Genomic DNA, 14,158 nt, shown 5'->3' with positions numbered 1-14,158 from the left:
TTAAAAAGATTAAACATCTTTGTATACATTAATACACCATGGTATGCGTTTTCATTATTTTTTTTGCATATATGTATATCATACATTAGAACAATGTTTTGTTTGCACGATTAATGTGGGAGGAACAACTGAATGTGCATAAAACAGCTTCAAAGGTCTGAATTCCTTCTTTCTGACAAATAGGATTATTACACTGTCACTTTAAGAAGGGTAAGCTCCTTACTAACAGAAAGGGAAGTCTGCCCACAAACACATCTTTTGATCCACTCACAAATTACCTATAAAAAATACCTGGCTGCAGGAAGTGATAGAGGGAAGGTCTGTGTTATTTTGTGCACCTATTGCACATCTTTAAAAAAGTGGAACGTGTGTGGTATCGGGATTATTAATGCAATCTACTAGAAACAAAATATTATAGTCACTTCCTATCCTGACGATGACTTTGTAGCTTGCTTGTGGTGTTGCACCAGGAAGCTGCCTGTTACGTGCTGATCTGCTGAAAATTCAAGCTCTTTCCCTTTACCAGCTCTTTGTTTCTGTGATTGCTGAGTGATGATACAGTAACGTTTCATACCATGGCTGCAAAGGATGATCTGTATAGCAAAATCATCCCCAGAACGAACAGGCAGCAAAGAACAGGCACGGTCAAACATGGATCATCTCTGGACATCCTTCTCTCGATGGGATTCCCTAAAGCAAGGGCGTGAGTTGTTTGATATTTTCTGTTTATAGATAGGGTTTTTTTTTTTTAAATGGAAGTATGCAGTTTGAGAAAACGCATTACATTTGGTTGTGGATGCATTATTCTCACACTGAAACCGCTGTATCTCATTCAGTAGTACATACTGTAAGCAGGTAGACATAGTAATCAGTGATATATGTGATGTTCATTTTTAGAAACCTTATGCATCGATAGGTTGTGTGCTGAATATTAGGTGTGTGTTGCTCCATACGTATGTAGTATGTACAGTGTTTGCCAGTGTCAGCATTACAAGGGAGCTGCAGTGACTGCCTTCTGCAGTGTTTGGGAGATAGTGGTGTCAGTTTTCACTTTGGTAGGAGTGGTTTAAAATGGTTATTAATAATTTATTGCGGAGGTTAGGATCATAATATGTTTTGGAGATTAGGAAATGTAATCTTTTTCCAGGTTTGATGGGATTGCTAGAGCATTTACCAATGGTGGGATGCTTTTTTTAACCCTTTTTTTCAAGGCCTCTTGCACCAACCTAATGTGATCATTCAATGAAAACAGCAGTTAGGTGCAATGGTTAGTTGCTGAGGGAAAGTCAGGTATAATAATATACATTCTTATATTCTATCTATCTATCTATCTATCTATCTATCTATCTATCTATCTATCTATCTATCTATCTATCTCTTTAGAAAATAATGATTTACAAATTTAGTGATCTATGTATACATTTTACTGTAAAAGGGACACAGTGGAGAGTAACTGATGTATGCATCTTGGTGCACCAATGTATAAAATCAATTTTGATGTGTATTTTTTATTTTTCACTTAGCAAAAAAATGGTGCTATGGGGTGGACTTAGAGGCAGAGTTTTAGTTTGTTAGTGGCATACATATGCAACGATACGGTATGTATGAAAAAGTTGCATGTATCACTTCTTTAAGTAAAAAAGACAAATGTAACTGGACACAAACTATTCTGAATGCATTCATATATGCGAACTTCACGCACCCCATACAAACAATAAAAAATGTAAGCAAAATGTAAGAACATGAATAATTACATATGCTGCTAATGATTTTAGGTGAGAAAATATTTGTTTTATGGAATGCACCCTTTCAATTCACTTTCAATGTTTTTTTTTTATTTTTTATCCATAGCCCCCTTAGTCTGCTTAAATAATTTTCCTGCATGTCACATATATCAGGGGAAGGCCAACCCTGCATTGCCCTGCAGAATGCATTATGCTGTTGTTACTCTGTGACCCTAGATTGCCAAATGCTTTGGGTGCTTAAAAAAAAATTGTTTCCGTTTATAGTGTTGAAATAGCACACAGACCTTTTGGAGCCACTAGACATGATGGTGTGAATACCCAAAGAAACTCTTAATTTCTACAACATTCAGAAGACCTCTGGTCAAAGTAACTTAAAAAAGTTATGGTACTGCCCTTGACAAACACATTCTATACTTATTTAACATTGTGGAAAATGTATTCTAAACATAGTTTACAAAAGTTTATACAACATTTAAGCTTAGAAAGCAGAAACAGGGAAAGCCTACCTAAAGTAAATCTATTTAGTTTGTTAGTAAAAAAAAAAATAGTGGTACTCTTTACCTACAATCTCACTTCAATTCTGGAGAAGACATTCATTTAAAATGGCTTAAACTTGAGTCCCTAATCACAATTTTTATTTCCTACAACTCATTTTTGCACACTGCAAATCTGAGAGTTGGCCACAGCTTTAATATTTTTCAAATGATGCTCTGACGATGACTTGCATCCAAATAGATCACTGTGCTCATTAGAAGTCCCCGCTTCTCTTTGCATTATCAATTGAGCCCCTAGCGTCTACAATTAGAGAAGATATAAATATTCAGGGAATTCAGATAGGAGATATAAATGATAAAATATCTCTTTGTGCAGATGATATAATATTGTCGTTATCTAATCCATTAATTTCCATACCTAATCTTCAATATCAACTAAACGAATTTGGATAAGTTTCTGGATATAAAATCAATAATGACAAGTCAGAAGCTTTACATTTAAAATTGACAATACCTGAGATGTCACATTTACACATTTGTTTAAATTTAAATGGAATTCCAAACATATTAAATATTTAGGAATTAATATTGTAAAATCATAGCAAGATTTATACAAAAGCAACTATCCATCCCTATTTGAAAAAATTAAAGCAGATCTCCAAAGATGGAATAGCTTCCAGATATCTTGGATAGGCAGAATTGCCTCAGTAAAAATGAATATTTTGCCAAAACTATTATATTTTTTTCCGACAATCCCAATAAAAGTCCCGTTAATTGAATTTAAAAATATCCAAAATAGAATTTTCCAATTTATTTGGAAAGAAAAAAGACCAAGAGTGGCAAGGTCGGTAATGTTGGCTCACAGGGGAGGCGGGGGCATGGGCGTCCCAGGCATCATCAAATACTATCAGGCGGCCCAATTGAAACAAGTGGTGATGTGGAACAACAACCAGGCTAGTTCGTGCTGGCTGGGATTGAGTCATTTCATGTGAGTCCACTTTCACTGACGTCAGTTCTATGGACTGGGTTAGGAGAGGAAAGATGTGGAGAAGTTTAAATTAGGATCAATGAGATGTACATTGGAAACTTGGTCTAAAAACAAAAAAAATTATTCACTTAATTCAACTCCATCGTTATTAACGCCTATATTTAATAATCCTGAGTTTAAACCAGGATGCGCAAAAAATACATTCAAACAATTCAGATAACTAAATATTACAATGGTAAATGACTTGGTAGTAGAAGGGAAAACAATGATATTTAAGGAGATACAAATAAAATATCAAACACATGATATTCCAATTTTTAGTTTTCTTCAAATTAGACATTACTTGTTGACATTATCACAGAAAGAGAAATAGAGACATTTCCTGATATTTAACAAAATTTGAAAGATTTTGTAAGAAAAGGCGTGTATCCAAAGGGGTTGATCTCGAGAATATATGGGGAATTAATTCTGGCAACAACTCCTCAGAATCATAATTATATGTTGAAATGGGCTGAAGATCTCAATGTAGAAATAGATATGGAAAGCTGGGAGGATATCTGGGAATCGGCAGCTAAAACTTCAATTTGCACGATAACGAAAGAAAATATACAGTATACAACATTTTATTTCAATTGTACCTAATCCCGAGTAGGCTGAGCCAGATCTCCCCAGGCATATCAGATTTATGCTGGAGAGGATGTGGCCTGAGAGGAGATATGGTACATGTATGGTGGTCATGTCCACAGATTCAAAAGTTTTGGACAAAGATCCAGAATATACTTCAAGAAATTACAGATACGAGAATCCCTCTAGACCCACTAACATATTTATTATCAAAGCCTGTTGAAGAGGTATCTAATACGATGAGAAAAATGATCTCTATTGTTCTTACAGCAGCCCGTTGCTCTATAGCAGCGGCGTGGAAGAATATAAATGTACCATCGAGACATACAATAATTAAAAGAGTTAATGAAGTTAAATTAATGGAAAAGCTTTCAGCTCAACTGAATCAAAATTTAGATCAATTCTATAAGGTTGTAAGGGATCCTGGAGCGCCTCGCTCCAACAAGCTTCCTCCATTATCTGCAGCCGCCCGCCACCCAGCTGATTCTCCCCCGACGGCGCGGACCTCCTCCCTCCAGGGCAGAGTCTCGTATCCAGTGCTACGCGCACGCACAGGCCAGGACTCTTCCGCCTCCGCGCGGGATTAAGCTCCGCCCCCTTCCGTGCCGCGCGTGCGCTTCCCCCACACAGGACGCGTGCACCATCCCCAAGTTGCACACACACACAATCGGCTCCACAGCTGATCCCCTATGCCCTGACCTATCCCTGGTCCCCTGTGGCCGCTCCTCCGTTCCGCCCCTTAACCCCATTGGACCCTGGCACTTATTATGCTGCTCAGCCTTCCCTTCTTTGGCTGAGCATAGTTTCACGGTCCTTCCGTGTTACGTCTCCTCTGCCTCACTTTGTGCCTTGTGCTTTAACCTTGTCATCTCCTCTCTTGTGTACCGACCCGGCTTGGCTTTAGGACCTCTCTCTGGAATTCGACCCCGGCTTGCTTCTGACCATCCGCTTCTCTCCAATCCTCGCTCTCGGACTACTACCTTCCCCCTGGCTCCTACCCTCGACCTTGGCTCTCGGACTACGACCTCTCTCTTGGCTTCGCCCCAGGACTCGGCAAGTACCATACTACTACCTTCTCCTACCCGCACCTGGCATTCTCAAACTATCCTCATACTAGGCCTGCTCCCGTTGCCGTGGGTGCGTTGTATCTAATATCCCCACCTTAGTACTGGGGTCCGGTCTAGTTCGTGGTGAGCCCAGCCTAACAAAGGTATGGGAACTGTGGCCTCTGTTTTTTAGGTAGAATTCTGATCATAGTTGATTATTATCCCTTATCTCTTTTACCTTTTAGCCCTTAGCATTCCCTCCCCTTCCCATTCCTTTCCTCTCTAGCCCCAAATTTATCTATCCTTTTTTTTAATTATCTTTTCTGTTATAAAATAAAAAATAAGGATAATTTTAAATTAAAAGAATCCAAAGAGATTGATATATACAAATTACATTACAACATACAGAAAATAGTAAAGAAAAATTGTTATGGAGATAATTGTTTTTGCTAAGCTAGATGTAAAAATATTGTTTCTTTAACAAAATTGTACATATAAGTAAGATGTTAATGTATTAATGTAAAATGATAAAAAAATATTGAAACAACAAAAAAGATATGCTACAACATTCATACAATTTAGGTATACAGAAAAACTGACAAAATTAAGCAAAAAATAATTAGGCAAAAATCTAAATTCACTCATTAAATTGGTTAGACATGCCAAATTCAACTATTGTGTTTCAGGATTGCCTGATGACAATTCCATCAGATGTGTTGTGGGCAATTAATTAGTACTTTTGGTTACATTTGAATTATGGAAATATACTTTTTAAAGTAACGCCAATGGCTGCCAGAATGTCTGTGGTACAAAATGCAGCAACAACATGTTACTGGATCCCTTCCACTGTTGCAATAACCACTATAAATGACCGACCGCTCAACCTATTAGAACAGTTAATTAATAATCCACCGGTCTTTGTGTTTTAGTACTCTTGTTAGTTGGCTATCCCTGCTATAGTGTGTATTTAGAACCACCATATATTTAGTTGCAACATTAAGAATATTGGGATTCTATGACTTATTAAGTCTGAAATTATGTCATATTATTATACACCTTGAGTGCAGTTATGTTAGGGATCTAGTGTTATTTCTTTAATTACACTTTATCCCTTCCACTATTGCCCTGACTAGAACAAGACATGTGACACATCAGCAGAACAAAAATTGCATGTTTTTCTGGAAACTACACAAAGACCACACAAGTGCCAGCTAATGTCCCACTCTTGTATTAACACAAGGTTTCTTAGACATTAAATTATAATTAAAGTGTGTAATGAAAACTGGTCACAAATATAATCAAAACCAGAGCTGAACTATAAAAATTGAAGATGCTATGCACTAAGTAAAGTTTGGCTCTGCATAAGCAATAGTTATCTTTTCATATTACTGATAAATGGGTAGTCTATTAATGGTTTCCGAGTAAAAGATATTATCAGCCAGAGGTGGGTATGTTAACAAACTGATAAACTAAGTTGGAGATGAAATATTTTTATTATTATTAATCCCCTTTTCCCCGTGGCTAAGGGAACTATGCATGCTGAATACCTGTTTACCAGGTATGCTGAACTATGCATGCTGAATACCATGTTGTGCCTGTGGTCTGGTCCACGACCGCAGGCCATACACACCGCGTGGCATTTGTCCCATGTTGATACTCAAACCACTATCAGCACACACGTAGTGACTACGGGGAAGCGTCCCTATCTGGGGGCCTTCCCAACAGCAAACACAACCTGGAAGATCCATATCCTGCATCTGTGGCTCTTTGAGCCCTATTGGCTCTCCTGCCCACGTGGTATTTCAGCCCCAGAGGCTGCTGGGACTTGCAGTCCCTAGGTCTCCTCTGCGGAGCCTGCTCTAAGATGGCTGCCACTCGCGGCCATACTGCGCATGCGCAAGACTACTACGGCTCATGCGCGAGGCAAAACAAAATGGTAGCCCCCGCTGTTGGGTGTACCACAGAGCTCCGGTGACTCGGTCACACACAGCCCTGCCTCTGACATCCCACAGCCTTACAGGAGCACTCCCTGCACCTATGTCGGGTCCGCCTGCAGCGCTGGCGGCACCCAAGCAGATCTGAAGCCATCCCCTCACCCCAAAGACCTGAAGGTAGGGGACCTGGCTACATCATCCCCCTGGTGGAGACTCCAATGTCCCCGTTTGGGAACAACATACATGAGTTTATGTAATAAAAATACAGATGAATATATGTAACTTTAATGATGCATACTCTAAACCAGGTTGAACAACTCCATAAACATAATTATTATCAAAGCTAGCTTGCTCCGAGCCAGCTACTGAGACTCATTGTGGGGTGCCCCTAATGAATCATATGCCACTCTAGTGGGAGGGTGTCTCACTCGATGACTCCTGCGTGTCTCTTCTTCCTCGTCTCCCTCTTGGGAGTAGCGGTCATGGGCTTGAGCCCTTGACCATCTCATAAGGGGTGAATCAGTCTCTACAAAGTCTCTTTGGGGAACGAAGCTCGGGCTTCTTGGGTCAAGTGGACGGCTTGTTGAATACACTGGGACGGTACATGCGGCACAGGCCCGTTGCTCCTTCTGGAGGTGCCCACCAGTCTCCATTTGAACTAGAGGAGGTTCCTTCCATAGGATCCTGATTTGGTTCAGCCACTGAACTGAGTTCTCGTCGGACCCCTCTGGCTCACTGGCCGTTGCTACAGTCTCTGGTTCGGGGTCACTTTCCCCCACTTGAGGAATGGACAGTAAGTGATTTAGGTGCCAGACCTTTACCCTGCCATCCGCATCTCGGATGTTGTAGACAGGGAGGCCTGGCATCTGGGACTCTACTTTGAAGGGTCATTCTCTTCAGCGGTCGGCTAGTTTGTGTTTACTGGGAAATCCTAGGTTTCATAGGAGAACAGTGTGACGGTGAGGGGGTAACCAGGCTCATAATAAAGGTTAAGCCCACTTGGTTACCCCTGATCTATGTATTGGGTTTCGGGAGTGTCAGCTCTTGAGCCCAGTGTTTGCAAATACATTGTGTAAAATTATGCGACAATAAAGAATTGTCTGGGTTTTACCTTTCCAGGCAGAGCAAGCAGAGATTGCTAGGCTATGAGTTTCAGGGTGGGTTTTGCGGAGAAAGTCTTATCAGATTGTTCCTAGGTAGTTGGGGTCCAGAGTTGCTGGATACTGCAAAAATGTACCCGGGAATCGGGTCCGAATCCCGGATACATATAGGCACAATGCTTCGGTAAATGGGACATAGGGATGTTTGGTATCCCTGAAATGGTAAAGGGGTCCCTAGTACAAGGGGGGATGCCCAGTTCATTCCCTATCACCCAGAACCTGGTACAGGGGTTCTGGGGGTACTCCAGCTATACATAAGGCTGTGAGGATTTTAAAAGCTAAGTCAGGTTTGCAGTATGTGTGGGGGATATGGCTAGTGGGAATAAAAGCACAGATTCTCATTCTATCCCTCATAGCCAAAAGACTTAGAAATTATAACAGTGTAAGGCATGTTTTAGTAAACAGGTATGTTTAAAGTGTATAATGCTTGTGCATGGTATATGAGCTGGGGATAATACAAACAAGTTTGTTTTGCAAGCGTGACCCCGGGGAGGAGGAGGAGCGCAGAAGCTTGCACATTCTACAATGGACGCGGCCTAAGAGTGTCCGTATACGTAGGCTTAGCTTTTGTAGCATGTTGGGTTTGGACCACCGCCTCCAACTGCAATAAAGTTATATGAGCAATTTTAAAAACAGTTCAAATGAAAACAGATCTGTACTTTGGTTGCTTCATACATGTCTTGAGTGTGAAATTGTCATTGGGTTTCATAAGTGCTAAGTATGTCATTTCCTTTGGTCAGCATTGTTTCCTTGTGTGGAAAATGTGTGGGAGCTTCGTTCTCTGAATATATGTTACTAAAGAAGACGTTTTACGAGAATGGAAATACTTATTTTGCCTCACTGCACATCTAATACAACTGTGTATGCTTGTGTAATATGACAATTTGGAAATATTCCTACTGTATTTAGAGCATTCTTTGAATTCTTAAGAACATTGTGTGTTTCTTGCTAGTAACTTATATCTTTGTCTGTGATTGAGCAAATATATGTGCAATACAGTACATGTGCTGTTGTGTTCGAAAAAAAACCTGTGAGGGGGGGAAAAAAGGTACAAGATAAAAAATAAATATATATATATATAATTTTTTTATTAGGGTGTTTACAGATACATTTCAAACATTTAATTGTAACATATTGTATTTACACGTACATGGAACATCCTATAATATTCTGCAGTCTTGTCACATATATTTGTCCTATTTTCTTTCTAGGACCCCAATTCAGAGAACTTCGGAGCATATACTTTCTTGCTGTGTATACCAGGGTATTTTTCCGCATTAGGTCTAATTTCTTCGGCTTAATCTCACATGTTGCAATATATATTTGCTATACCCATTTTTTTTATTATTCTCAAACTTATAACTGGTCTTGATCTAGTATATCTCGACCATTTAACTAAAAAACCTTGTTTCGTAGCTTTCTTGTGACTCCCGTCCTGTCTTTTGATTATCATATTTGTATTTGACTTTGACTAGGCTCTTAGTTTTTGATCCGATCTGTTATGTTATGTTGTGTAATAGGACGTTCTCCTTATTTTCTATTTCCTTTGTCAGGATTCCCACCTGCTTCAGTTTATATTCTTATCTCAAGTGACATCGGAATTTACTTTGTCCTAGCTGGGGAAAAGAGTTTATAATCATCTCCCATTTTAGATCAAATTTGTCAAACTGATTATCCCCTACTTGCTCGGTTGATATTCTGTCTATCGTGATCAGTTTAACCAAGAGGGATTTTATAAGTTCCATGTTAGATGCCTGTGTATCCAACCACTTGATCATAATAGCTTTTCTGGCTACCAGGAGAATCATTTCTGTTGGGAGAATCGCTCCCTTATTTTGGTTGATCTTGATTAACCATGGTTCGGTATTGGCAAATATCTTAGGAAGGGGGTGTCTTATCCAGCTAATTTTCATAACTTCCTTGATATATTGTATTGTGTCCAGAACGCGTAATTTTTTTTGCACATACAGAGACCGTGTTTGAGGTTAGCTTTAGGGAGGTTGCATTTGGGGCATTTCGTTGTGCCCGCTTCTACATTCGTAATTTGTCTGGTAATGCATAGGGCATATACTGCTGCGGCACAGTTTATTCGAGCATTTGCCCGTTCTGTGCCGCAGCAGTAGCCTGGCGCGCGCCCGAGTGTGACGGGCGCGCGCCGAAGCAGCGGAAGAGCGCCCTCCGATCGGGGCGCTCTCCCTCCCGCTGCCGGGTCCGCCGGGTCCCCCGGAACCCCCTGCCGCTGTCCCGCGATCGCGGGACACCAGGGCTCCCTCGGGGAGCCCCTGGACGTGCGTGCAGGGGGCGCACGCTCCCGAAGACGCGTGACCGCGCGTCTATGACGCGCGGCACGCCGAGGGGCGGCCACTAGCAAGCCGGGAAATCTCCCGGCTTGCGGATCTGGCCGCAGTGCAATTAAATGTGTCGCCAGTGTATATCCTTTATCTTGAATTGTATTTTTTTCCATGTCTTGATCACTAATTTATATATGTCAGTTAGCGAGTATCTGGTATCTTAACTTGATTGAAGTAAATGTCTTTTGCGTTGTTTTCTAGTATGTGTTTTTTGTAGTCTTGCAGTTTTCTCACATAGTTTAGTACTTGGATATATTGAAATACCTGTTTTTCCGGTATATTATATGTTTAGACTAGCTCTCTGTATGACGAACTCTTTCTTCTCCTTATTTATAATGTTTCTAGGTTTCTTATCCCTTTTTTTCCAAGCTGCTAAAGAGGCTATGTTCCTTTCCCAGAGGGAACATCCGATTTCCGTGTATAGGTTGGAATCTGGAGATTGTGTATGAAAAGTTAAACGTTTTCCTAATTATTCGCCACGTAGCTACTGTGTCCCTGATTAGTACGTTGGATTTGATCTCTTGGGGCATTTTATTCCAGTTTGTGTGTAGTAGTTCTGCCAGTGTGAATTTACCCGCAGAGTGTTTTTCTAATTCTGGGGAGGGGGAGGAGTAGTAGTCCTTTCCTTGGGTCCAATCCCCCACATATCTTAGCATGCAGGCTAGGTTATAGTCCTGTATATTTGGTATGTTAATTCCTCCCCTTTCTTTGGCCATCTGTAGTTTTATTAGTGCTATTCATGTTTTTTTCCCTTTGCCATAGGAATTTGCTCATCCCCTTATTTAGTTTATTAACATCGCTCTGCTTGATTAGCAGTGGCAGTGTTTGGAGGGAATATAGCAGCCTTGTGAATGATATCAGTTTTATGACACATGCCCTGCCAAAGAACGACAGTGGATATGTTATCCAGGGTCTCATCTCTTCCGGTACTTTTTTAACTGTTGGCTTGATATTATTTTCATATAATTTCGTGAGATCTGCTTCTAGGTATATATCTAGGTATTTAATCGGGGCCTTTGTTACTTTTATCGTAGCCTGTTATTTTTTGTGGCTCTATCCATCGTGTTTATGTACATGAGCTCTGTTTTAGATACATTTATTTTAAATCCAGCAAAAGAGCCAACGCTTGCGATAGTCTCAAGAATTTTCTCTAGTGATCTATTGGAGTTAGATAGGAATAGAAGAACATCGTCCGCGAACATTGCTCATTTTAAATTGTTTTTCCCCATTTTTATTCCCTCAAATTCTGTTGTGTGGCCCTTTGGGATGCAGGGGTCGTCCAATATCCCACTTCTAACACCACCTCTGGCAGGACGGTCTGTAGGCGAGATCAGGCAAGAGTCCACACGTGCATTTTCAGGGTAAACCAAATGTTCAGTGGTTATATTTCTCCACAACACAAACATTTGGGCACACTGTCCCTTTAAGGCAAAACAAACTCATAAAAAGAACGCCTACTCCCCATAGGGAGATCTTGCTAAACATTCCAGGCCCTATTTATCGGGCTGGCTGGCTTTGTCCAGTTCTCAACCCCTAAACATATACCACAGTAGTTATGGAACAATATTAAAGTCCTTACTGTATCTTTGGTTGGGAATCTCTGTCCTTAGAGAGCAGTTACGAAATTCTTCTGGATAGGCGCTTGCACAGGACAGCTCTGTAGTCTGAGTCAGACAACTACTACAGGCAGTAATCTCCTTATCAATGCTGGTTGTCAGCTGTCCCCGTTTACTTCCTGATTGCCCAAGTATTCTTACTTGGTTAACCTTCTGAGTGCTGGATGAAGGACTCAGATGTATGTTTTCCAGGCATAATTACCAGTACCTGACCTCACTCTGTCACACTACCCAAGACTGAAGCCACCTTTCTTCCCTTATTCTGTGCCCTTTCCCCCTACTCACGTAGATCTTGTTGCTTAATACACTCTATTTCAAGCATTCAAGTATTTACTGTACTTGCTGTCTTTTTCACATTCATCATTTTGGACATTTAAAGCTCAGTGAATGAAGTCGAACTAGCATTACATACTTTATGCATGCCCGTTGGAAGGGCACTATTGTAGCCATACAGTAGTTTCTCATAGGTTACTTCCACAGTTGATTTTTCCCTCCATATACTCTCAATTAATTGAAGGAGGGGACAACTTTTTGGTGCCTTCTAGGGTTGGACGATAATGAAAAAGTTCAAACGATAGCGATATTAAATAATTTATTGCGATAAATAGGCCCAACCAATAGAAAACAAAAAATCATCAAAATGTCTCTCTGAACCCCTTCCTCTTCCCCCAATGTCTCTTTAATAGAGAGATCAACAGAGGGAGAGAATATCGCAAGGAGAGAGTTTAGCACAAGGAGAGGGGAAGAGAGATCAGGACATGGAGAGAGAGGGAGGGGAGAGATATCAGCACCGAGCGAGAGAGTGATATTTTATATGGAGCGGTTATATGGGGCAATAGAAGGAGTATAGGGAGGGGTTATAAATTAATAGATTATGCGCAGCCTTTTCAGAGGCTGACGGGCTGCAGCTGCATATCATGTTGCCCACCACTGCTTTACATGCTCCAGCTTTGTTTAGGTTCTCCCCGCTCCGCCCCCTCCCTTATCCCATTGCTTCCAAAGTGTCCAGAAGGAAGGGTTGACTGGAAGCTCCGGAACCCGCTGCAGCTTCACACAGACTCCAGCAGCCGGCAGACAGTAATAATGGGTAATAAATAATGGGAAGTACCAAGTTACCATCTATTTTTATTACTGCGGTATTACTTCCCCCCAGGATATAGCCAAACCCTAGGTCCTTCTATTGGTAACCCATGAACTAATGGTAGTTGATAATGCTCTCTTTGTTTTCTTCTCATAAATGCTGCTTTCCTCTTCACCTTTTTACTGATACTACCAGCCAATGCTTCCTTCACTTTTCATCTTCTGGATTGGCCTTTGAATATGAATCCTTGCACTTATTTTGATGAGAGTGTGTAATTCAGTGCAGTCCTACATCTTTACTTATAGATACATGTTTTAATTCTTATTAATATTATTATAAGACCATACAGTATTATGCTTTTTCTGTGTTATTTAGCTTTTTACTTTTATTAGTGAATTTTTCAGTCAACACGACAATCCACATTGCTAAATTTAATCACTATTTTACACTTTTTGTCATAATTATCATACATTTTTCACTTCCCATAGTAACTCACAAATACAGTATTTCAGATACTCATAGAAACCTAGAATATGATGGCAGATATGATCCCCTTGGCTCATCTAGTCACTCACCTGGGATTTTTCAAATGATAAATATAATGACCTGGCAAGGGCTTTTTCTTAGAATAACAATAAAATTAGATATATTTGTAATGCATCTGCATGCAGCTTTCCAGTGACAACGTATAATGCATACCAAAGATGACTGGCTGCCTCCAGTTGAAAATAAGAATATTTCAATAAAATATAAGGTTTTTTTTAAATAATGGGTTAAACCTTTAAAAATATTTACATGGTAAACAAATGCTTTGGATGGTGTTTACATTCTTTATGTAATGTCTTTTGGAGATGAAGCCACAGGTAAATTGCGTAGTTATGATTAATCAAAGATATAAACATAAGTAACTTATATGCTTAGATCCAGTGTTCCTGGGGAAAATAAAAACATATACATGTAGCACATGTACCCCGACCCTCTAGGAGATACAAGTTGCGGCTACTAGCTGTTGTGGTGCGGCATACCTGTGAGCGTTCAGGAGAGCTGAGTGGTCTGCGATGAGGTGAAGACCAGGACAGGCTTTTGGTGTCTTCTTGGTTTTGGGTTCGGTATCAGCGC

The 14,158-nt window shown here is 40.4% G+C and overlaps 1 protein-coding gene across 5 annotated transcripts in view; it reads left to right on the top strand.

Moving 5' to 3' along the window:
- Positions 1-222: 222 nt before the first annotated feature.
- The window catches only part of UBASH3B (ubiquitin associated and SH3 domain containing B), a 115,820-nt gene continuing 101,884 nt past the window's right edge, over positions 223-14,158 (top strand). The window contains exon 1 of one of the 5 annotated variants that reach the window (XM_075604282.1): positions 223-703. In XM_075604282.1, the coding sequence (XP_075460397.1) occupies positions 576-703 (128 nt within the window). In that variant the 5' untranslated portion in view covers positions 223-575. Of the gene's footprint in view, positions 704-10,705; positions 10,767-14,158 lie in introns of those variants that run through there. The other 4 variants (XM_075604280.1, XM_075604281.1, XM_075604278.1 and 1 more) reach the window with 4 other exon arrangements.

This window comes from Ascaphus truei, chromosome 6 (genome assembly GCF_040206685.1).
Source record: "Ascaphus truei isolate aAscTru1 chromosome 6, aAscTru1.hap1, whole genome shotgun sequence".
NCBI lineage: Eukaryota > Metazoa > Chordata > Amphibia > Anura > Ascaphidae > Ascaphus > Ascaphus truei.
This window is presented reverse-complemented; position numbering and strand designations above follow the sequence as displayed.